We start from the raw sequence: 25,446 nt of genomic DNA, 5'->3' as shown, positions 1-25,446 counted from the left end.
AGGACAGTGCCACATTTTCAGTTGTCTGCTTGTGTGTCAGTTTCCTATGCTGGAAAAAGAGCTTCTTGAAGGTAGGACTGAGTTTGTTATCTCTGAAGAACCAGCACTAACTGAGTCAGAGCAGGAATTCACTAAGTGCTTATTAATGGAATGAACTCCAAGCTCCAATGTGTGTGTACGTGGTCCTTTAACTAGAATTCCGACCCCTACATCCACTTGTCCGTCTGTTTAAGGCAATCCTACATCTATGTGAGAGTTCTCCATGCTATACCATAGGTGCTGCGTTAGCAGAACAGATGGCTCTTTCCGTTGTAATTCAACTCAAAAGTCTTTCCAGTTGGTTTTTTTCTACCTACTGAACCAAATTACTCTAACAGGCCTTCATTTCCATCAAAATTCCATTTCTAACTATGCATTCTTTGTATGTGCTCTTAACTGCCTCATTGCTCTGAGATTATTCAGCCTTTCCTCCTGTCTTAGGCATTGTTCTTGCAACAAAGATTAGTGCCTGCTGACTCTGAGTAAAGCATTATGCAAGGCACCATCACCTAAGCCTGTGTCTCTCCGTCCTCGTTTGCCCTCTCATTTAATAGTTTATCTCTGCAAAACAGAAATACTTTCCTTCCCCAAAGCTCTTGAATTAGGGGAAGAGGTCAGATATTAAATGCTATCCCATCACTCTTGTTTAGACATACAGAATTCTTATTGGTTTGTTAAAGTGAGAAATAGGAACCCATTTTTCCCATCTAAAACAGCTAAGTAGAAGTGAAGGGATAGATTTAAATTAGAAAGGCTATATTAAATCAGCCTAAATCAAAGCCAATTTCACTCCAGGAACTGTATGCATGAAAAGGTATAATTATAAAAATTTGATATTCTGCTGCCTTTATGCATATTCACCTTATGAACTTAGACCTCCAAAAGCCTCCTAGGACTGCTTCCCCATTTTTAATAAATACTGAGAATGAGATGCTTCCTGAAAGAATTAAAGGAGGGAGAAGATTTTTTTTTTCTTTTAAGCTTAGCAGCAACATTAAAACAAAGAAGCAGCTCTTCTGCTCAGTTTTGTGTGTGCTTTGACAGTGCTACAAATAAAATGAACCTCTGGGGAGTCAGCAAAGAAATGATGATTTGGCGATTAGGGGGACAACTAATTCCTCCAGGGGGGAAATAGTATTCATTGCAACTTCTAAATAACATCAGTGGGTCTCCGTGCAGTCGCTGGGAATATTTATCTTGGGAGAAAGAAGAGGTTTCAGAGAATTCCCAGAGATTTGTTAACCTAAAGCCCAGGGCTACCCGCTGGATCATGTTCCGGTCCATGGGTGCCATAATGGTCAACTCCATACCAGCTAGAGGACACTGGGAGCTAGCTCAGACTAAGCAAGTCATCACGCCCATTCATTCTCTGTGGCTGCCGACCCCAGAACTCTGTTCTATGACGTTTCATCAGATGTCACATCTCACACTATTTTTTTAAATTTAATTTTCTTTTTTAAAGATTGATTGATTGATTGATTGATTGCTATGTTGGGTCTTCGTTTCTGTGCTAGCGCTTTCTCTAGCTGCGGCAAGTGAAGGCCACTCTTCATCGCGGTGCGCGGGCCTCTCACTGTCGTGGCCTCTCTTGTTGCGGAGCACAGGCTCCAGACGCGCAGGCTCAGGAATTGTGGCTCACGGGCCCAGCTGCTCCGCGGCATGTGGGATCTTCCCAGACCAGGGCTCGAACCCGTGTGCCCTGCATTGGCAGGCGGATTCTCAACCACTGCGCCACCAGCGAAGCCCCCTAATTTTTATTTTATATTGGAGTAGAGTTGATTTACAATATTGTGTTAGTTTCAGATGTACAGCAAAGTGATTTAGTTACACATATACATATATCCATTCGTTCCCAGATTCTTTTCCCATATAGGTTATTACACAATACTGAGTAGAGTTCCCTGTGCTATACAGTAGGTCCTTGTTGATTATCTATTTTATATATAGTAGTGTGTATATGTTAATTCCAAACTCCTAATTTATCCCTCTCCCCACCATGGTTCCCCTTTGGTTACCATAAATTTGTTTTCGAAGTCTGTGAGTCTGTTTCTGTTTTGTAAATAAGTTCATTTGTATCATTTTTTTTTAGATTCCACATATAAGTGATATCATATGATATTTGTCTTTCTCTGTCTGACTTACCTCACTTAGTATGATAATCTCTAAGTCCATCCACGTTAGTGCAAATGGCATTATTTCATTCTTTTTTAATGAGTGAGTAATATTCCATTGTGTGTATGTATGTGTGTGTATATATATATATATATATAGGGTTGGCCAATATGTACCACATCTTCTTTATCCATGCCTCTGTCGATGGACATTTAGGTTGCTTCCATGTCTTGGCTATTGTAAATAGTGCTGCAGTGAACACTGAGGTGCATGTATTTTTCAAAGTATGGTTTTCTCTGGATATATGCCCAGGAGTGGGATTGCTGGATCATATGGTACTTCTATGTTTAGTTTTCTAAGGAACATCCATACTGTTCTCCATAGTGGTTGTACCAATTTACATTCCCACCAACAGTGTAGGAGGGTTCCCTTTTCTCCATGCCCTCTCCCACATTTATTGTTTGTAGACTTTTTGGTGATGGCCATTCTGACCAGTGTGAGGTGATACCTTATTGTAGTTTTGACATTACATTATTAAGGAGGGATGTCAGGACTATTGACAGGCTGGCTTTTGTTTGACATTTTTTCCCCACCCCCAAAATCAAAATTAGTGCTGTGAACCCCTCAATTCCATTAATCTTTAAGGATGTAAAACTATAAATATAATCTTGAGTGCTGTGAGCAGCTTTGAAATCACTGCTTTCTACACCCTCTGTCTTACCCAGAGAAGTTGTCACTTGCCCAGAGTCACATAGCTTGTTCTGGAAAGCTCCGTTATTGTTCAGCACGTCCAAGTCCATGAAGACAGGCCAACATGTGGATCAAGCTTGTCTTGCCAATCAGCCCTGCTGTCCCATTCCTCATGTCAGTGTGGTTCAGGGCAGAGGCTGTGTGAAAGGAATATGTGGGTTGTACTGTGAATTTTTTTTGTTCTCATTTACATCGAAACAATATCTGACTCGGGGACGGATGCCTCAGCCAAAGTTGGAACAGATTTAACTGTATTTTGCAGAGAACATTTACTTCCAAGATGCACTAGGTCTCAAGCTACCAGGTGGGTTGCATCAGTAGGTAAAGCCATTAGTTGAATGTCAGGGCTTTTTTTTTTTCCCCTCTTAGAATCTGGGTTCTTTTCTTTCCCTGCTGTGGCTGATGAAATCTAAAATATTTATGTGGCTTTATAATGACTAGTTAACATTTAATATTTAGCACCTGATATTTGCCCAAGTGCTTGACAATCAGTATTTATTAACAGGAAAATAACTGCTAGAAAATCTGCACTGTGACATTTAGGCAGCCAGTCCTTCTGGGGGCAACGTAGGGTGTGTCTGGGAACAATGTTGGTGCCGATGATTCAGAGTGAAATTCGTTGGCCAAATTCTGCCTAAGGCCTCATAGTTAAACATCCCCCTAACTTACTAGACTTCATTCTAAGACTCCTGAAGGGTAGCATGCTATTATGCATTCCATTCACTTATCAAGTACTTACTGAGGATTGACTAGGTGTTGAGCATGAAGAATTAACAAGACTGTGCTCAAGTCTGAGTTAGGTGCTCCTCCCAGGATGCCTCGGGACTAACCTTAATGGGACGAGTGGTTCTCAATGGCGGGGCCTGGGGGTGGGGGGACTAAAGGGAGTATGAAATCCAGTAATGTTTGGAGACATTTTTGGTTGTCACTACTGGAGGGCGTGCTACTGGCATCTAGTGGTAGAGGCCCAGGATGCTGTAAACATCCTAGGGTGCACAGGACACCCTAACACAGTAAAGAATTATCTGGTCCAAAATGTCAGTGGTGCCGAGGTAGAGGAGCCCTGTGGTGAGCTCTCTCTGGTTTGTAATTGTTTGGTTATATGTCAGATATATCAGTCTCCCTCATCATACTGTAAGATTTTTGAGTGCAGAAACCACTTACCTTTCATTGTGTCCCAGTACCTGACACATGTAATCCAGAACTCCATACATAGTGTCGAATAAATTAATGAAGACAGCATCCTATCCCTGAGAGAGCCCATGATCTCAGAAATGGAGATCAGTAAACAGGCAATTCAGGGATAAAATGTGTCTGGTCTTCAGAGTATGGTCGGATAAGAGAGCTATTTTGTGTGACCTTGTAAGTTATCCTCCAAACAGATACACTTTTGAGAACGGAAGTGAGCACTTCCAAATATCCGAGGCAGGGCGACAGGTGAAACCCTTCTACAGCCCCCACGTTACTGCGAACCCACCAGGAAGCAGGCACTGTTGCTTCACAGAATCCACCACCACACACGTGAGGGATTCGTGAGGGATTCAACTAGGGAAGACGGCATGAGTTGCTGGAGAAGTTTACACTGCATGTCACACAACAAAAAGTTAATGTCAATAAATAAGTAAAACTTTGTCAGAGGCTGGGTCTTCATCCCAGGCCCCCATTTCATGCCCACCCTCTGGCAGGTGCTCTGAGGCCAGCACCTGTCTCTTCCGCTTCTTGAACTTCCCCCCACCAGCCTCTCCAGCCTTCCAGAGGGTGCTTCTTTCATGGTCCCCCTGCTCCCCTTTTTTATCACAAACATGCAGCTCTCTCTCAGCTTGCATCCCCAAACCCATTAGCCTTGCGCAGTCACCAAGGGGTCCTCCCTGCACGGGAACCAGTTAGAGATTGTAAATGAAAGTAACCTTTCCCAGTGTGGAGTAGGGATAATTTAGGAGGTTGGGATTAGCAGATACACACTACTATATATAAAATAGATAATCAACAAGGACCTACTGTATAGCACAGGGAACTCTACTCAATATTTTATAATAACCTATATGGGAAAAGAACCTGAACAAGATGTATGTATATGTATAACTGAATCACTTTGCTGTACACCTGAAACTAACACAACATTGTAAATCAGCTATACTCCAATATAAAATAAAATTTTTTTTTTTAAAAAGTAACCTTTCCCAGATGTGGTTTTCACGGCTCCAAGCTACAGTTGGGGTTTCTGCCATACCGTGGCTACAGACAGAAGGGCAAGGTTAACCTTGGCTAGGATTGCGAGGAGAAGCTTTAGAGAAGAGACAATGTTCAAACAGGCTCTGCGGTCAGTTTACTCAAAGGAAATTGAATCATCAAGCCCATGGAAACCTGACAGAAGGTCTGGGCCTCCTGCTTTCTGGGTAGGTAAAGTTATCTTCAGCCTCAGGCATTCTTTGTTGGGGGATCAGGAAGATCTTATGTAGAAACTTGCTAAAGAGTAAGGTAAATGACGAGTTTGGTTTGTGATTTCTCAAAGCCTAGGCTTTGAAAGAAAGACATTGAGGCTTCAAGTTAACTTTTTATTTTGCTTTTATACTAAACTCTTTTTCAATAAGAACCAATTGTTTTTAATTTTTAGGACAGTGATTGTGAAAATAAACACCTACTTTATTATGATCCAGAGTGTCATAATATCTGAGCAAATATTAGGGACAATAAAGTTACTATCTTTAACTTTAGGTAAAATAGCTTCCTTTATTCTGTAGTCCATCTGACACACTACTGCAGTAGAGAAATCCCCAACTGAGCCTGTAATGCACTGCCTCTTCCTACACTAGATTAAAAAGATTCTCCTTGACACAAAATCAACAGAGGTCATCACCCTTGTATAGATTTAGAGATTTCACAACTTTGTACATCAGTTTGATATCAGGTGGACCTTTCAGAATAAAATGTTACTGGTAGTTGATATACTCTATTCCAGTTGGCTTTCTGTGAGTACGTGAAACAAACACCAGATGGTAATTTGTATAAAGATAAGGGAATCGGTGCTCATTTTGGAAAGTTCTTGGCCATTTCTCTCACCCAGAGTTAGGAAGGGAATTCTCAGTTGGAATGACTTTCCAGGTTTCGAAAAGCACCTGTCTGATTTTCTTAAAACTGTGCTATCATTCTGCTTAACAGTATGTCAGGCCAGACCACAGTATCCCATGCATAGAAAACATGTTAGCTAAGTCTTCTTCCCAATCATCGGTAAACATATTGACCAGGACAGAGGTGCGCCTCAGAAACCCGTGACCCGTTTGCACATTCCCTCTGCCCCTAACCGATAACCGTTTTTTAGAGAGTCAAACTGGATGAACTGGTTTTTAATCTCTGGTCTAAACTGTCAGGTGGCAAGTCTCACCCAAAAGGCTCACTGGTGGGGAGAACTAAACATAAGGTGTAGTGATGCAAAGACGGGGTAAATCCGGGCCTGTTGGCAATGTGTAAGACAGATGGCTATGCAAATAGGATTCTCACACTCAGTTGTAAGGTAAACTGTGAACCAGGCAGCAGCAGGTGGCTGGGTAAACGCAATGCTTAAATGCTGTCTGGATGTTTACATTTAGCTCTCAGAAACTGAAATCATCCTAATTGAATTCAACAAACAGTTATTGGGAAATTGTTATGTGCAAAACATTGTGCTAGGTTCTGAGAAAGCTGAAATATAGAGTCCTAGCTTTAGAGTTCTTTGATTCACTCTGCCAAGGGCTATAAGGGGAAAGCAAATGAGGGAAAAGCAATGAGGAAGAAAGAATGAACAAGGGATTGATTTCAACTGGACAAACTTGGGAAGTTTTTTTTTGAGGAGCAGGTCAAAGAGGGGAACATAGTTTGGCTTCTATGGGTAAATGTGGTGGGAAGCTTCCTCTATGAGGAGAGACGTGGAGTGAGGGGCCAGACAGAAGAGAGCAGAAAGGAGCGTGAATGTGTGAGTGTAGGTACGTGTGAGTGAGGGTGAGTGTATTTAAAAGTGGGGGATTAGTACGACCTGAGGTTATTAGGGGTGGGATGAGCCTAATTGTGGAGCATAGATTTACATTCTATAAAAGATCTCTGTCCCTTCCTCCTCCCCTGCCCCCCCAAAAATACTCCCAAGGCACGATGAATTCTAATACACTTACCTATACAATTGGAAGTTTTCAGATAGAGAAGGGTATTAGCAAACCTGTGTTTTTTAAAAGGTTATATTAACAATTAAATAACATGCTGGTACTAGAGATGGGGGACTGAAGAGCAGACAGTTGCAATAGTCTAAAGAGGAAGCAATAAGAGCCTAAACATAACATCATCTCTTTCTTGAGCAACTTTTCTTGAGCACCAGGCAGGGAACCAAGGGCTTCGCATGCATGACTCATTTAAAGCTCACAGAAACCCTATGAGCTAAATGTTTTTATTCCCATTTCAAGAGAGGTCCAAGGTCAGTAACATGGCTGGTGAATGGCTGAGCCAGGAGTGAAACCAGATCTGCCTGATCCAGGGCCTGGGCTGGCAGTCACCACCCGACACTATCCCACAGGAAGGCAGGGATAGGGAGGAGGAGCTTAAGAAGGCTTCCCCGTGTAACATGAGATTTTGCCTTCAGCCAAGCTGATACCTGCAGATGGAGAAGTAGGTTTAGGAAAGAGACGGACTTCTTTTTCCAACAAATTAAATTGAAGGAGTGTAGGACATCCATACGCGGCTAGTAGCAAAGAGAGGGGATGCGGATCTGAAATTCAGAGGAGGTCATGACAGTGGATGAGAGTGTGGAGAGAGGGGAGTGAAAAGAGAAGTTACGACCTTACAAACTCCCATATTTTAGGGATAAACAAGAAAAGGGCCCTCAAAGAGAACTCTTACGAACTTAAGGTAATAGAACTGACCATCAGAAGGCCTCCCATCTAAAAGATTTTAAAATGAATAAATGAGAGGTTTTCCTGAATCATCCCTATTCAAAGAGAACATTTAGAAATATGGTAGTACTTTTTTTTCATGTAATTTTAATGGAGTGAACAGATCCCAAACCTGTATCTTGATTAAATAACCATCCAAGAGCCTGACCCGCCCGTACCCCAAAACTTACTGAGTTCAGCAGGGCAGGTCTACCAAGCCAACATACTGAGGTGGTAGAATTTGTTATTGTGAAATATCCTGGAATCATAGATTCTCAGAGTTGGGTACCCAGTAAATGGACTTCCCATCTTCCCGGCCAGAAACCTGGGTACTTTCTATGACACCTTCTCTCCACCTCTAAATCAAATCCCTCACTAAACTCCATTAAATCCATCTCATTATCTCTTGCTTGAATCCAACCGACACTTCCCTAATTCAGACTATTGTCACTTCTTTTTGACAATGTGACCACAGTCTCCTACTTCCCCTCCTCATCCTTCACCAGATCCAATTTCCCTGGAGCAATACATGTACATTTGCTATCACATCCTTATAAAGGGTCTCTGACCCTAAAATGGTAAAGAACCACTGTTCATTTAAAGTGAATTACTCCAGGCTTTCATTTTTCTGGATTGATAAGCCCACCAGGCTCTCTCCCATCTCGGAGCCCTTGTGCCTGCTCTTCTCTCTGCCTGAAAAGTTCTACCCAGATGTCCACGTGGCTGGCCCCCTTATTTTCTACAGGTCTTAACTCAAAACCTCCCGTCTTAATAAGGTTTCCCTGGCCACGCCAGCTAGAATTTCAGCATCCACGTCCCCATCACAGCCCTTCCTTTCCTTCTTCCCTGCATTATTTTTTCTCCATAACGCTCACCACTATTCAAACCACTACATACTTCACTTATTTACCTTGTTCGTTGTCTCCTCCACAAGAAAGTACACTCTACAAGGCAGGGATTTTTGTCTGCTTTTGTCCACTCCTATATTTCTAGGGTCTAGGAGCCCACTTGATACATGGTGGAAAGTAAATGAATGATCAATGATGTTTACTGATTTTTTTGTTTCTTTTGGTGTTTTTTTTATTGTCCTGGATTATCTAGCTAATTTTTCTAGTTCTCATTTGAAGTGAGTAAGTAATTTCAAATTCTTTTTGAGGTTGGTTCCTCGTATTAAGCTACAAAAACAAACAAACAGAATACTTGATGTCTATCATTTTAAGGAAGAACACTCTGGTATTTCTCTTTAGTTTTGAATGCCAAGCATGGCAGGGGTGGGGTGGATTAGAGGACTGTTCCATTTAAAATTATGAAAAATGAATTAGGAATTTTCATTTGCAAGGTCTTCCCATTCATTAAATTCATAAATAGCTATTATATGACCCAATGGAGGTAGGTGCTCTCAAATAACTGAGGTGAAATTAGCCTTTGCATCCATTTTGTATTTAGAAACGAAGAAGTTGGTGAATGCTAGAAAAAGAAAGCTCTCTATTTCACTACTTTTTTATGAGCAAAGTTAATCAAAACCTCTTTAGGACAGACTCACCGTTGTAAGAAAGTTTGCCTTGCTTGTGGAAAATACGTGTACTGATAAAACGCAGGTGGCTTAGCAAACACAACAGTATCTGTGGGAAAGATTGCATTTTTTTTCCCAAATTCATGGAATTAAGTGCCTTGGGGCAACTGAAACTGTGACTCGGAAAAATACTTTAATAACTATTCTTTGCTCATAGCAATACAAATCCTAAGTCAGGCATGGCCTGTGGAGAGTTAAAAGGCAGTGTCGCTCTCAGAATAAGTAGAAAGAAATACCCACAAGAGCCAGGCACACAGTGCAGTACAGGTGCCTCAGTGGGAGGAATTCAGCTGGGCAACTGCTGCTGAGCATCCAAGAAGCCGAAGCCAATGTCAGTCTTTTCATTAAAGTGATGTCAAAACTAGTTAGATTTAGTTACCACTCAGCCAGTCTCTGGCCCTGAAAGCCAATGGGTGGCTCTCATTCTAGTCAAGTGGGTTGGCATCCAGCATCCACAGTCTCACTTCCAGAAAGGCTACACCTCTGCCACCAAATGATCTGCTCTGGGAACTCGTTCTTGACAAGTATGTCTCCTCGTTAAACAGTTCTGCCCTGTGTCTAGTTCACCCGAAGAACTAGGAAGGAATAATGCTAACAGTCAATATTTATTGAGTAGTTAATGAAAGTCAGGCATCCTGTAATGAGTGTTTCGTGTGTGACATCTCAGTTAATCCTCACAAAAGTTTTTGGAGGTAGGTATTGTCCCACCATTTTACAGATGGGGAAACTGAGGTTGAGAGGGTTCAGGGATCTTGGCTAAAGTCACACAGTGAATCAGCCATGAAGAATCCAGCACTGACTTCAAAACTATAGCAATTAACCCCTGTGCCCTCCTGACCCTCTAAAGAATGAAAACTAAGGAGATGGGAAAATGGTAAAGAAGTGACCTCCAAGGGGTGTGTTTCTACCACTGTCCTGAATATTGTCAGAAAAGCTACATACTAAACCAGAAACAAGACTTATCCAGTCTCAGTTCCAAATTGACACTTCACAAAGTGCTTCAAGGGAGCCCTAGGTTGGGAGCCATTGTTTTGAAACCTTTGGGTAAGGTAGGGGCAGGGAGTTGTCACTAAAACCAAACCAAACAAACAAACAGACCTGATGGCCATTCCAAGCCCACAACATAGCCGAGTGCACTGTATGTGCATCTGACATATGATCATTCAATGATCAATTCAAAAACAAAAAAACATGTGCCCACATATAAGAAAGATACATAGAAGCATAAAACATTTCCAACCTGCGGGCACTTGGTCTTCCATCCAACCAAAAAGCATCAACACAGCAATATGGTCCATCTCAGTGGGAACATCTCCCTGAACTGAAGCAAGTCCAGGGCTCAGAGCTCCGTATGTTTCATACATGGCTTCCAAACACAAGCCCACAACCTTATGCATACAGAACAGCTAGGACGGCCCTCAGTGTGGGAGACTTGAAAGGTTTATCAAGGATTATTTCCACTCTTGGTGATTTTTCTCATTACAAAAAAATCTTAAACCCCATCTCTAATTGTGCATGATTCAACTCATATTTCCAACACATTTTAAAAGGTTATTATTATTGCAAGTGTGGATTTCTTTTTACCTTAAGCTACACACAATTACTTTAACAGGTACCGTAATTTAGCTTTCAGATTCTCTCCAAATCATCAAAACAAGGTACTTGCAAAATGTTTATTTCCCAGGTGTTTTCCGCTAGTTTCAATACTGTTTGCCACGGTGCATAAATGGAATGAGGGTGGTTCCTGAAATCTGGAACCAGGGTGTTATATACGTACTTCCAGAACAGGGTGCAGCTTTCTTTGTGCTCCAAAATAAAAACCCACTTTCTATTTGGCTTCATTTTTGTAATAGTGGAAAAGATTTTTTCTTTTTAAAAAAAGAATATTATGAGTGGCACTTAGCAGGGGCAGCTCTGCAAACTGGTGCGAGATTATTACATCTTCAACTAATTTCTGCAAATTTGTGTGGAATCATGGGCCTCTTTGTGACTAAGAATATCTTATGTAGAACCTTCACTTTTTTAACAGCTCATTTCTTCCTCTCATCAACAGGATACAATATGGTATATAATGAGATCTCATTATAGCAGATTTTAATATACCATAGGTCAAGTTGTGTCCACATAGCATAACTTCTCGAGACCAGATTCTAATAATATGCAGTTTTAGCTAAGTGCCTATTATTGGACTTTCATATGATAATGTTAGTCCTAATCCCCTGATACTCAGCTCCACAAGTTTCATGAAGCCATCAGTTTGGGAAGCAAAAAGGAAAAAAAAGGGGAAAAGAGCATACGTGTTTCTTCTTTATTTGTATAATAGATTTTTCCTCTCTCTGCTTATATCTATTAAAAATAATACTGGACTAGGTGTGGCAGTAGGTATAAAAATATATTTGACACAGTTTCAATAAGACATAATCTTAGCAAAGCCATAATGGTTGAGGGCCCAGGCTCTGGAGTCAAACCGTGTATATGTCCTGGGCCTACCACTTGCTTGCTGGGTGACCCTGGGCAATTTCTTTCAACTCACTGTGCCTCTATATTCTCAGTTGTTAATTGATGGTAATAATAGTACCTACCTTATCACTGAGAATTAAATGAGGTTAACACTCAGCACAGTGCCTGGTGGATAGCAATTACTCAATAAATGCTGGAAGAGAGAAAATAAGAAGAAAGTTATCTTAAAATTGAAGTGGGAAAATGAGACCTATCTATATGAAAGTGAGGCAGGGTGGCAATGTGTACAAAATAGCGGGAAAGCCCTTGAGAGCAGAAGTGGAGAGCAGTGGCTTCTGGTGTGGGCTGGGCCGCTTTTAGGGAGGAAGTTTCCACACAGACTAGGACCCTGCTTCTCAAAGTCTGTCCCTGGACAGCAGCCCTGGCATCACTTGGAAGCTTGTTAGAAGTACAAACTCTAAGACCTACGCCAAACCTGCTGAACCAGAATCAGAATCCACATCTCAACCAGATACCCAGGTGATCCATGGCACCTAAAGTGGAGAAGCGCTGCTCTTGGACACACCTTGCTTCTCAGAGCTTTCAGGCCTGCCACTCTCTCTTATCACGCACATTGGCACTTAGAAAAGAATAGCACTGGGGAAAAGGAAGCTATCCTCCCCAAAACTCCCACTGCAAAAAAACTGTGAGTGTTACATTCTAACAGTTATATGTTGGGAATATGATAGAACTGACAAAAATAAGTGGAATCAGCTAAATAAAGCAAGAAACATAAGTTATGATTCCATTAATATTTATGCCTCGACAGGGTATAAATCACAAATATTTATTTCATCCAGACTGAAAACGAAAACCAAGAAAACATATGATGACTCTTTGGGGGAGTGTTTGGGCAGAAGTCCCTGGTCCCTTCAGGCTTACAAAATACGGATTCCTGCAGAAGGCAATGACATTTCAATTCCACGCATCTCCCTGTTCATTCTCCTCAAACACACACCAAACAACAACACCGTGTTTCCATGAGTTACACTATGTACACAGCACACATTGCAGACAGACACACAGACACACACTCAGATTCATCCACACCTTGCCACTTTTTCATGTTTGCCTTCCTTCTGTCCTTAGGCACCTGCTCAAATCTTGCCTGCCAGAGACACAGAATCTTCCATCTGGAATAGACTTATGAGAAATAGGCTAAGAACAGAAGGAAGAACTGATGATGAAAATAATAATACCTATCATTTATTGGGTACCTAGTTGTGCAAGATATTGTCCCACAGATTAGCCATTCTTTTTTCATTCCCGCAGTAACTCTCTAAGACAGGCCATTAACTGTCTACTATTTCAGTTAAGGAAATAAGGACCCACAAGGTCAAATAAACTGCCAAAGGCTACGCAGCTAAGAACCAGCATAACTGAGACTTGAACCCAGGTCTGTCTTCTCCCCAACTGGCAGAGTGAAGCCAACATCGATGAATCCAATAACCATCCTCTCGGGAAATGGCTTCTAATTTGTAATTCAAATGTAGTATTTTCCCTCGTTTTCACTTTGTATGATGAGCGGGGAAGTGGCAAAGGAATTTTCTTGAGTCAGGCTGAATTTAAGCTGTGGATGGTGAAGTGCAGGATAATTTCCTCGTTGGTATTTTGGAAGTTCTCCGTTTTAACCATCTGTTGCAGGCTGACAGATGGGTTGATATATGACAGAATAATGGGTCTTCAATTCAAGGAAGGCAGAAGGAATGCTTGAAAAATAGCAGCTCTTTTCATGAACCTAACTGTGCTAACACCGCTTGCTCACTTGCAAAAAAAAAAAAAAGTCGGTGGGAGGGAAGTGTGAAATATAATCATAATCATTCCCCTAAACAGAAAGTTTCTCACAATTGCCAAAGGTCAAATCCAGTAAAATATGCCTATTCTAAAATTATACTAAAGTTTTCAAATCCAGTTATTTGAAAGGGTGTACGGGGGGATAGATATAAAGAAAAATAATAAAAACAACCCCCCCCAAACCCTTCTTCCATCCCTTTCTTCCAGTCATGTAATTTTTTATAGGCAGCCAGTGTTAGGAGTTTCTTATATCTTTGAAATAATTTACAAAACGTGAGATTTTTGAAATCCAAATGATTTCCACTCTGGGTGACTGCCAAATGTGAAGTCTCTTCCCTTTCTTCTTGCGTTCAGTGGGTATAGATGAGAAGTCATGCCAGACATTTGGCTAGGCACAGGGACACAGGTGGCTAAGACTGTTCCATCCCCAAGGAACTCACATTCCAGTGAATGAAGTCAACATATGAACAGAATTTAAATAGCACATACTGTGTGCCTTCTGAGAATGTAGCAGTGACCAGTGTATCCCAGGCAGAACTTCTTCAAATGGCCTTTCATGTCTTAACACAATTATCCCAGTTCTTTTCTATCATGTATTGTAACTGGATGATATATTCACACACACACACACACACACACACACGCACACTCACAGGCACACTCCTGGTCGTTGCCAAATAGGTTTGAAGCTCTATCCGCAAAGAACCACTGACTCGAGCTTTAGACTGTATTAAGAAAATACAAAGTTTTGGCCATATGAATTTAACCTCAGCAGAGTGAATCTATTTTTGAAAGAACGTCAGAATACAGAGTGGGGAGGGGGGGAAATTCCGCAAGTCATTACAGCTGAATTCATTGTCAAATATCACTGACCATGACATAATCAGGCCATGTCTCTTGAAGCTTACATCATCTTTACCACCTTCATAAATGCAACAATGAAAATACTCCAGTCTCCATGATTAACATTTGTATTTAATTTTAATCCTCACACCAATCCTGTAAGGTAGGCACTCCTATTCCATGTTACAGATGTCAGCACTGAAGCCCAGAGAATTTCTAAGTCTGTGTATTATTTCCAGCCATGCATATCAATTCTTCCATGTCCTATCTGGAGATATCAGTAGTGTAGAATAGTAAGTTAATAATAGGATTATGTTTTCAAAGGAGTATTTGACAGCCTGGATTTATCTCCTCAGCAGTTCCTTCCCACTCTAATATTATGTAATTCCAGAGAAGCATTTTTTTTTTCCAGTTTCAGGGAAGGCGATAGCAAGAGAGCACAGAGCAGGGTTCAAAAAGGAGCTGACTTGTTTCGGAAGGCGGCCCCTTAAAGGTCTGCTAGCATTTTCTGAGTCACAGTTTCTCAGTGTAGCTTACTTGAAATGATTTCCTATAAAACGTATCCATTCTTAAATATAGGTTGGTGGTGGGGCAACTTAAATTTTTAGACAGTTTAAGAAATTACTTTGGATTGCCTCGTATTTTAACTATCCATGTCTCTACTGTTTGCCATTGTATGGAGGAAAAAAAGTAGTTGTGTGTCATCTGTTTTTTTAAAAGTGTGCATGTGCTATCACATATATATGACTCCCAAGTCATATCTATCTGTCTACCTATCTATCTATCTGTTCACACATTGAAGGAACATTGTAGTCCAAGGTACATGTGAGTGATGAAGTTCAAATCGGGCTGCTTTTGACTTCATGCCTCCCACCGTGTCCCCTATATACTGCATTTCCTCCAGATGTTTCATCTGTATGCTGCCTGACATCTGGTGTTTTCCAGATATGTTTACTATGCCCAGATGTTTCATGTTAAGTAGACAAAGCTGGTTAATTGTTTAAACCTTAGTATTTTCATCTAGTTGCTTCGATGGCAGGCCCAAAAATATTTTAGAAATGCTAGATAATACATAAAAATAAAAAAGGTTGATAAGATGCTCAATAAGCATCTCTAAATTTCCAGACTTATCCTTGACTAACTCTACAAATATGATTTTTCCCAATTATTTTTAAGACATCTAAACTGGTTTCAGCAGTTGCCTCACCTCTGGTCTAAGACTTGGGCATCTTACTTGTTTCTGTACTTACTGGTAGATGTGTCAAAACCAGTATGCAACTATTTGGAAAGAGTGTCATTTTCTACATAAGCTCGCGACTCACCTGGAAACAGTAGCATCCCTGGTTGTTTCCCTAGGCTTACAAACTTGTAGAGTACAAGGGTCCGGAAAGGCAGGAATAATCCCTGGTTGTTTCCCTAGGCTTACAAACTTGTAGAGTACAAGGGTCCGGAAAGGCAGGAATACTCTTCTGCCAAGATTTAGATATATAAGCAGATCCATCCTAGATCTTTTTACCCCTGGGTCTCACTCTGTTTATTGCTTGGCTCTCTTAGAGGGAGAGAATTACAGGTAAGCAAGTGCAGAAAGCTGATAGCCTCAGCAGACATGTGGGCCACCAAAATTCCCAATAAACAAGCTTCCCCGCCTCCCACTCAAACTTCCCTCTTGGTCCTGACCAGTGTCAGCATGCATCCTTCTTGGGCATGGATTAAGCAGGTAGTAAAGAGAAGCCCAAAGCTCCCTCTACACGCCAATTCATAGGCCTTCCAGATAAGTCATTTTGCAGTGTGTTTACTATTCAACATGAGTCTGCTTTGAGAGCCACCCAAGGAACAAACCTAAAAGAATTCTGGATACAACCAGATCTGTGCAGCTTTCCCCATCCCTCTAGACTGGCCAGTGACCCACACGCATTTTTTGTTTGTTTTAAAAACACGAAGTCCATTTCCTGCAAAGCCATTATCACCATTTGCAATTACACATTCTTCTGTGGTTATGCGAGTCAGGTTTCTCTCCTCCAACAGGATGAATACTGGGGCCATGTCTGTTTTTATGAACTACTGTATTCCTAAGACCTGGCATCTAATCGGTTCTTACTAGAGATTTGTTGAATAAATGAATGAACCACCTAATTTGACCATCAAAACCCACTGAATAATACTAATATACTTTTCTATACTGTTATATATTTAATTATTATGTATAGAATTTGCCTATTATATATGTGTTTGTGTGTGTAAATTCATTGAGGGCTTACTATGTGTCAGGCACTGAGCAAAGCATTTTATTGAATTAACTCATTTATCCTTAGCAAAAACCCTATGAAAATATATGTTATTATTGCCCCTTTTTACAGATGGGAAAACTGAGGCTTAAAGGGTCCCAGAGCTACTTAGAAAGAGTTGAGATTTGAACCCAGGGCTACCAGATTCCAAAGACTGTAGAGTGAACTACTAGGTGATTCTTTCCTAAAAACCTATATATAAGACCTACCTCACAAATTCTTGGTGAAGAAAGTAGAATAATGTATGTAAAGTTCTTAGCATAGTGCCTGGCTTATAGTAAACACTGAATCAATAGCAGCTACTACTAGTAATATTATTACTATTAATTTATTTTGAGCAGTTATTAATTTTCTTATATTATTATGGACTTGTTTGGAAATGTTTGTGCTATTTGTAATGAAAGGTTTAGGCTGGATCGATTGGAATTCAGAGCAGGTTGTAAGGAATGTTTTTAACCTGTGATTTACAACAGCATTGCAGCAAGCTACTGAAGAGCTTGCATCTACTCCAAGATCGCCAAACAGCCAAGAACACCTCCTTCTTGCACCCAGATTATGAAATCATTTGTCTCTCACTGAGCTACAGGGAGAGATGCATAAAAAAATTTTTTCTTTTCATAAGAAAAGTTTAAAACAAGAAGAAACAGGAGGCCTCAGTTCCACAGCTGAACAACCACAAATCAATTGATAAAGTTCTCTGGGAACAGACTGAAAAAGTGCAGTGTGTTGATCATAATCAAATTTAACTTAAGAGAAAAAGAAATGAAATCCTACATTGATTCTCCATTGTCAGCCAGATTCTTCACATGTGGAACCAGATGACTGATTATTACTCAGCCCCTGTAACAGAACAACCCCATCCACTGCAGCTTTCTTTCTGCAAGATCCTGATTAGCTGATAGTGTATCTCGCAGTAATAACATAAAACAACCCAGACAGTGCAGAAAGGGCAGAGATGTAAACCACCTGAGGGCCAAGAACAGTTCTTTGGCCAGTGTTTGCCAGCCCCTCCTCCATTTTTAGAACAGTACCCAGCCCAGAGTGGGAAAATAATCGATACTGAACATATGATTGGGAAAAGGGACAAGTAAAATGATGGACCAATGAACGAATCAATGGGATTTGGAGTCAGATCTGAGTTTGGTACCCAATTCCTCTAATCACTTACCTTCTCTAAGCCCTCCTCCTTCATCTGTAAAATAGAAAAACTAACGCTAATCCATAGGGCTGTGGTTAGGCTGAACTGAGGCTAAACGTGTAAAGCACATCAACCTCAGGCCTGACACACGGTGCGCCCCCCGTCAAAGCTGGTTTGGAATATAATGAGGTTCACCTTCTGATGAGAGACACAGACTTTGAAGCCCTGCCAACCTTGGTCGCAAACAAAGCTCAGCAACTTAGTGACTCTCAGACCTCCAGCAACTCACTTGATCTTTCTGAACATTGATTTTCTCATCTGTAAAGTGGGGTCAATAATAGCCACTTCAAAGTGTTATTATGAGACTTAAATGAGTGATACATGAAATACACAGTGTCTGGTACGTAGTAACTGCTCTGTAAATGATAGCCATAACTATGAATATTGCAACTTAATTTTTATTATGAGTCAATAAAATCATGGGCCTCTAAAAGCAACAGAGTGCTTTTATAATAGATTAAGAACACAGATTCTGATATATGTATATGTGTAACTGATTCACTTTGCTGTACACCTGAAACTAACACAGCATTGTAAATCAACTGTCCTCCAATAAATATTTTAGAAAAAAACCACAGATTCTGGAGCCGGACTCCCTGGGTCCGAATCCTGGCTCTGCATCTTTCAAGCTGGGTTTAAGCAATTTATCCCATCTGTAAAATGGGACTCCATATTTCATCCCATTTCACCAGTCACCATCCTGGCACATGTGTTGAGAATCGAGGGGTCAAGTCAGACTTTCCCCCTACATCTAGGCTGAAATGTAGCTCCCACTTAGTGGAGCTGTTTCTGTGGGCCCATCTCTTCCCTTGGCTGCCAGTACCAAAAACCCACGCCTCCCTTTGGTCATTGATCTGCCTTCAGTCCTCCACCAGACCACTGGGGCAATGGATTGTGCCATCCTATCAACCTACGTAAGAAATCCTATAGGCCAGGACAGATGCAAGAGGCGTGCTGGTCTTGTAAAAGCTAAGCTGAAAGATGGCTACCAGGGCCATCTCAGACTCAAGTACCAAGAAAAACTGTGACATCAGTGACCCAAAACAAGACAAAGGGCATCACTTTCAGTGGACCCTCAACAAGTGCTTCCACTTGTTAATTGCGGATTGGAGTTATGCTGTCCCGTAGCACATGTGACTGCTGAACACTTGAAATGGAGCTAATACCAAATTAAGATGTGCTGTAGGTATAAATTACACCAGGTTTTAAAGACTTAATACCAAAAAAAGTAAAATGTCTTATTTATAATTTTATAATCTATGAAATGATAATATTTTTATATATTGAGCTGTATTATATAAATACATATAATGTATTAATATGATTAATTGCACCAATCTCTCTTTGCTTTTTTTTTAATGTGTTTACTATAAAACTGAAAGTTACATATGTGACTCGCATCTCTGGCTCCCATTCTGTGCCTATGAGATAGCACTGGGTTAGAGGCTCAGTGTTCCCAGCCCGGGATGTGGCCATGTAGATGTTTCCAAACCTCAGACGTTCTCTGCCCTGCTTCTGTCATGTGGGCCAGAAATTATTTACTGTTGTTCTTTAAATTAAATTATTTGGTAACTTCAATAACATTTATTTTTTAAGAAACTCCTGTACCACTCCTGGATACAGAAATCCAGCATTATTTGACATAATTAGAAGATAAACATAGAAATGAATCATTGGAAAATAGAGTACTGTATTCCAGCCAGGTACCATTGTTTGCCTGAAGGCTCTGAGCCTGGGGCCAATTTTCTTTGATAGGTAGTTATTCAATATTTGTTAAATAGGTGTTAGAGACATATTAACATACAGCTGAGACTTTCTCCTTTACTACTCAGATTACAAGAGAATTGTGAAGGAGAAAGCATTTCTTCCTGTGTAGCTCAGTGTTATGTATTGCTATGTCTGTGTCTCCACAATTAGGTAGCCCAAATTTCAGAACACCTGGGCGTAATGGAAAACCACTCATTAAACATGGAGCCCAATGTCCTGAATTCAAATCTCTGTTACTTATGACAACTCGGACACATATTTAACTTCCCTGAATCTGTAAAATGGGTATAATTGTCTTCGCCTTCATGCAGTTACTGTGAAGATCAAATGATCTTCTGCCATAGTGTGTTAAAAACTAGACATTCTCTAGAAGTCATATGTCACTTTTATTAGTGTTCCAAATGAAATAATGAAATCAATCTGTGAGTGGACCCAGAAAGTTATCCCATCCAGCCACTGCTTAGCGATACTGTCTTCGAATAGTCCAAAGCTCTTCTGTGAGCTGAGCTTCTATCTTGCTGTTTGATTTGTGTTTCCTGATTCACAGCTTCATTCTGGTATTCCTGAAAGCTGACTTAGCAAAGTGAATCCAGCTACACTGAGGGTGAGGGTGAGCTCATGATACGGCACAGTTGTCAAGCCAGGCACTAGTTATAAGGAAAGTATTTGACCTGTCTGTGTTTCAGTTTCCTCCTAAGAAAAGCAGGGCTAACCTCAGTGCCTCGCTGTAAGGCAAATGATGTCTGTAAGTGGTTAGCAGAGTGCCTGGCATATAGGAAGCACTCTAAATGTGACAGCACATTTAATGTGACAGCAGCTGTTTCCTAAGACAGCCACTAGTTTGGGACAGCTTTTGATGGACGCTCTGCCCTGTCCACCCTGTTCTATGTCCAAGAGGTGACCTGTACGGATCACATGGGGTTCCAACTGGGTTTGGCCAGTTGGAGGGAAATCGTGGGTTAAATCCATTTCACCTGCCTTCCTTAATCAAAGTTGTTTTAAGACTTGCCTGTCCTCCAGGCAGAAGTAACTTGGAGTCAGCTGTGTCTAGTTCCAGATGAGCTGGTCAAGAGAGGATGGGACCAACAACCCTTCAACTGGGCATGCGCCAGTGTCCTCTAGGTGACCTTTTGACGTCAGAGGGTCGAAAACGCCACGTGCAGAGGCCTGTAGCCTCCTTAAGCCTGCGCAGAATGAGGATTCCTGCACCTTTTTCCAATCACCTTTCCCCACGCCCCGCATGCCTCTGCCCGCCCTGCTGCTTTGTTCCTCATCCCATAAATACCCCACCACCCACCAGGCCCTTGCCTTCTGGGGGGTGCGTGTGGGATTTGTTCTCCAGTCCCTGCGCTTGGCTCTACTGTGGAAAAAAAATCTTTTTGCTGCAGTCCTAGGCCTGTCGGGGTTTTGGCTTGCTGAGCATTGGGCAAAATGAACCTGGTTTGGTAGTTTAAAGAATGGGAGGAAAGTGGGGTCAGGGCTTTGCTCCCACATCTCTCCCTGAATGTAGCTTCAAAGTTAGGCTTAGCAGATGACCTAAAAAAAGTTGAGGCTAATTTATACTCTAGCTAGAATTTTGACATAGTTGCCAAATTGTCACACTTTGCTCAGGTATAGAAAACTTGGCTTGAGGCTGCTTTCTGAAACCTTTGATGCTAAAACTCTCAATTCTAATGACATTTATTATTTGGTCTAATTATAAATCCTGGTGCTGCTGTAAGGACAAATAGGGCCACCTGAAGTTCTGTCTGGGCGAGCCATTGATATAATCAATCAGTGCCTTGATCACATTGCCATGCTGTTTTTATTTGGTCTAATTATAAAATATGTTTTAAAATATACAAGTTTATATAAAACAAAAGTCATCTTTAATCCTACCATTACCACCTGGTAAACTCCTATACAGAAATTTATAGAACCCAATTGGGACCATGTTGTGTACTCATTTATTCTTTTTTTCATTTATTTTCTCAACAAATGTTGCTGGCACCTCTTCTGCCAATACCCAACAATAAGCAAAAGAGACAGGCCCTGCCCTCGTGGAGCTGACATCTTACTGGGGAAAAGAGGCAAACATACACATTTTCACTCCTCACCACCATCCAATGAGACAGATACTGTTATTATCCCAATTGACAGAGGGTTAAATTGAGGCTTCAAGTATTAATAGTTTAGCAAAGTGCCTAAGGACACAGAGCTAGTAAGCAGAAAAGTCAGGATTCAACCCCAGGCCTATAGATGACAGACTGAGCTTTTAACTCATATGAGATACCTTAGTACAATATACCATCCCTCTGTATAAAATGGTACTAGGGGGGAAAAGGGTTGCATTAGCTCCCCAAAATAACATATTTACTCCAAGGACATAGATCCTCACTTCAGCCATAAAGTTTGTTTATGGAAAGTGATTCATTTCTATTGTGTCATATTTAACTTAAGCAGGACCTCAATCTTTTTAACTTTCTTAATGTCTTGTTTTAAATAAAAACATGAATGTTCCTTAAAGCAGACATGAAAAGCAGTATAGAATAGTCAAGCTCACTGGTCCTGGAAGCAGACCGCCAGGCTTAGAATCCTGCCCCCACCCCTTACCTACTCATGACTCTGAGAATCTTTTTTAACCTCTTCGTGCCTCAGTTTCCTCAACTGTAAAATGGGGACAGGATTCGCATCTATTTCATAGTGCTGTTGTTAGGATTAAATGAATTAATACATGTAAACTTGGAATAATACTTCACATAATAAGTGCTCAGTAAAAGTTATTACTATTGTGATTTTAATAAGTCTATTTTCTAGAAATATAAATACAGTATCACAAAACTTTCTTTTATTCGTTTCTCAACATGGTTCCAATGCTATGGGGTCTTGGAATTTTTCAAAAGGCAAACCAAAGAGTTGTATAAATGAATCAATTTGTTTCTAGAACTCACTTTTCTCTTCCTGTTTTATCTTTCTGTTTGTCTCTGTAGGACTTCATCGTCACTGTAGTCTTTTCTTTCTTGTGGTTGGTGGGTTCATCAGCTTGGGCAAAAGGGCTGTCTGATGTCAAGGTTGCTACGGATCCCAAAGAAGTATTGTTACTGATGTCAGCTTGCAAACAGCCGTCCAACAAATGCATGGCTGTCCACAGCCCTGTGATGTCCAGCCTAAACACTTCTGTGGTATGTTTCCCTCTATGCTTTACCTCCCAGATCTTTGTTTGCCAGTCACAGGAATCAGAAAAACATCTCAGGAGTCTTCTGGGGAATTTTTGCCTCTGAAATGAGTCCAGTCTAAAAGGTGATAGTTCACTCCACAGGCAAGATGATCCTTTGGCCTTCCAGTTTTCTACCCATAGACTTTAATGCTGCCAATTACAGAGTTCTTAATAGAGCCCAGCAGGTACTGGCAGCTGTTGCTTGGATGACAGTCAAGTCAGAATTCTAAGCCAGAAGCAGATATAAAATCTGAACTTTAAGTCTGAAGTCTGCCGGAAGTTAAAAGGAATATTTGATGGCATAGAGGTTTCCTGGGAAGAAAACACTGTTCAAGCCACACATAGTTAGAATACACCCAGTTGATTGTCTAAAGAAAAATACGCAGACCCAGTAGGGTACAGATAGAAATGCAAAGTATAAAAAATACCTGTAATAGTTATGGTAATTTTTTTAATCTTCTCCATGCTTCTGGTTTAGTTGCTTGATAACTTTGGAAAAGCCGAACTGTATTAGTTGAACAGTCAAATATTATCCTCAAGTGTATGGCTCTTACAGGGAGACAGAACACCTGACAGATAACGGCCACTAAATTGGATTCTTATTTTATGAGTGTAAGAACTTGTGTTATTCCAAAGAAAGAAACTGTATCTGAGAAACAGAAGCTATAGTAGCAGCAAAAAGCAGTAGTTACCGAATAATAGAGGGCTCCGTGTTTGATAAAGGATCGGCATTCTTTAGCCACCCTTAAAAATTAATTATCTTTGCTTCAAGGTTAACTTATGTTTCTACAGCTTTCTGGAATTTAATCTGAGAAGGCATTTAAGAAGGGAAAAAGTGTGGCTAATCAGCTGCTGGTGATTTGACTGTGAATCTTGCCTTAGTAATAAGATAGTAAACATTGAAATAAACTATATATTAGGGTCTCACAGTAATTTTTATTTACTTCTGGCCACAGCTATGGATGAATACTTTGAGGTGTACATTAAAATACATTCTTACTACTTCTGTAGTTTGTTTACAGGCAGTGCTTAATAAAAGTTATTATAACCCTGATCTCAGACTCTAAGAGAACAAAGATAAAATCATTCAGTGTGTTTGTTAGTTCTTCTAGTAAATTATGACATCCTGCACAGTCCATTTAATTCTGCTTCTGATGTCTCTAATAAGTTTAGACTAGGAGATGCAAATTTGGAATGAGAAACAACGTGACGTATGTCTTAAAAATCAAAAGAAGAATGGATGGAAAGCAAATCACGTCGTGTGTGGCAGGGCAGGTCTGGTGCTGTTATCGTTCTGGATCTATGTTTGTGTGCTCCAGTTCCTAGTGGCAGAAAACTCCATTTAAACTGGCTAAAGCAAAACAGTCTTCGTATCCCTAAAATCCATTCTTTGTATCCCACTGCTGGTACCAATGTCTATATGGGGTATAATGGTTGCGTCACAAGTAACAGAAACGGACGAACCATCCATAATTTCTACTTCTGTTCCTCCAGCTTCACGGAAGCAATGCTGGTACATGTCCTCAGATAATCTAGATGTCTTCTCTCCATTCTTTCTCATGTTATGTATTGTGTTTTCCAGTCTCTCTTTCTGTTGTCCCACATCTAGGCTAGACTCAAAATCCCTACTCTGATTTCAGTTGCAACAATATGGGAAGAACAAATTCGAGGGCTCATGTGCCCCTAAAATGTGCCAGGCAAGAGATCTGTGATACCTCTGTGATGACGATAAAGACATCACCACTCCTTAAATGGGCCCATGGCAATGCCTTGTTTATGTACTTACTTTTAAGTTGCATACCCTAATTTCTAGGCTCTTCTCGAGCATCCCTCTTTTAGAAACGAAGTAGCATCAGGGGAAAGGGAGGGACCAAGGAATAGAAAACAGGTAAAATTACAGTCCTGGGCAGAGCCATCCCTTCATATCTGAAAAGATTCCAAGATCATTTTTTCTGCTCATATATCAGCCTATACTTACAGAGGTGTAATTTAATCAAGCTCTCCCCTTTGATGGAAAATATCCTAAGTTATTGTACACATGGTTAAAAGGTCCTATATGTAAATTAGAGTTGTGTCAGTGATTACCTAATTCATTTTGATCATGCAACTATTATACTATAAGTACCTTATTTGTGTTTTGTATCTCCCTCAGCAAGGAGCCTAGAGCACGGCACAAAATTATGTTAAATAAATCTCAGTTAAGGTTACAGGAAGAAAAAAGGATGGGATGGGGAGAGAGAAGAAGGAAGGGAGGGAGGGAGGTCTGGATAAAGCAGTCTTCAGTGAGATTGGTTAGGAGCCTAGATGCTCAGTTTTGCCTCTTGACATCTCAAGAATATGGCCTCAAAGCCCTGCTTCAGTTTATGCCTCAGCAAAAGAGTCAGCTGAATACAATTCATGGAAATATTTTAGAAAGTGATTCACAGCACAGCTTAGCAATCAGTAAGCATTTACTAACGTGTCCAGCACTGTCTAGCTGCTTCACACACATCCGCTTT

General features: G+C 40.7%; 1 protein-coding gene across 2 annotated transcripts in view; it reads left to right on the top strand.

The window, feature by feature from the left end:
• Positions 1-25,446, top strand: part of SYNPR (synaptoporin) — a 309,297-nt gene that overhangs the window by 269,495 nt on the left and 14,356 nt on the right. For both annotated transcript variants that reach the window (XM_057555817.1, XM_007192388.2), the window contains exon 5: positions 22,722-22,913. In XM_057555817.1, coding sequence (XP_057411800.1) covers positions 22,722-22,913 — 192 coding nt within the window. The remainder of the gene's footprint in view (positions 1-22,721; positions 22,914-25,446) is intronic.

Source organism: Balaenoptera acutorostrata, chromosome 10, assembly GCF_949987535.1.
Source record: "Balaenoptera acutorostrata chromosome 10, mBalAcu1.1, whole genome shotgun sequence".
NCBI lineage: Eukaryota > Metazoa > Chordata > Mammalia > Artiodactyla > Balaenopteridae > Balaenoptera > Balaenoptera acutorostrata.
The sequence above is the reverse complement of the archived record's forward strand: the minus strand, read 5'-3'. Positions and strand labels throughout refer to the sequence as shown.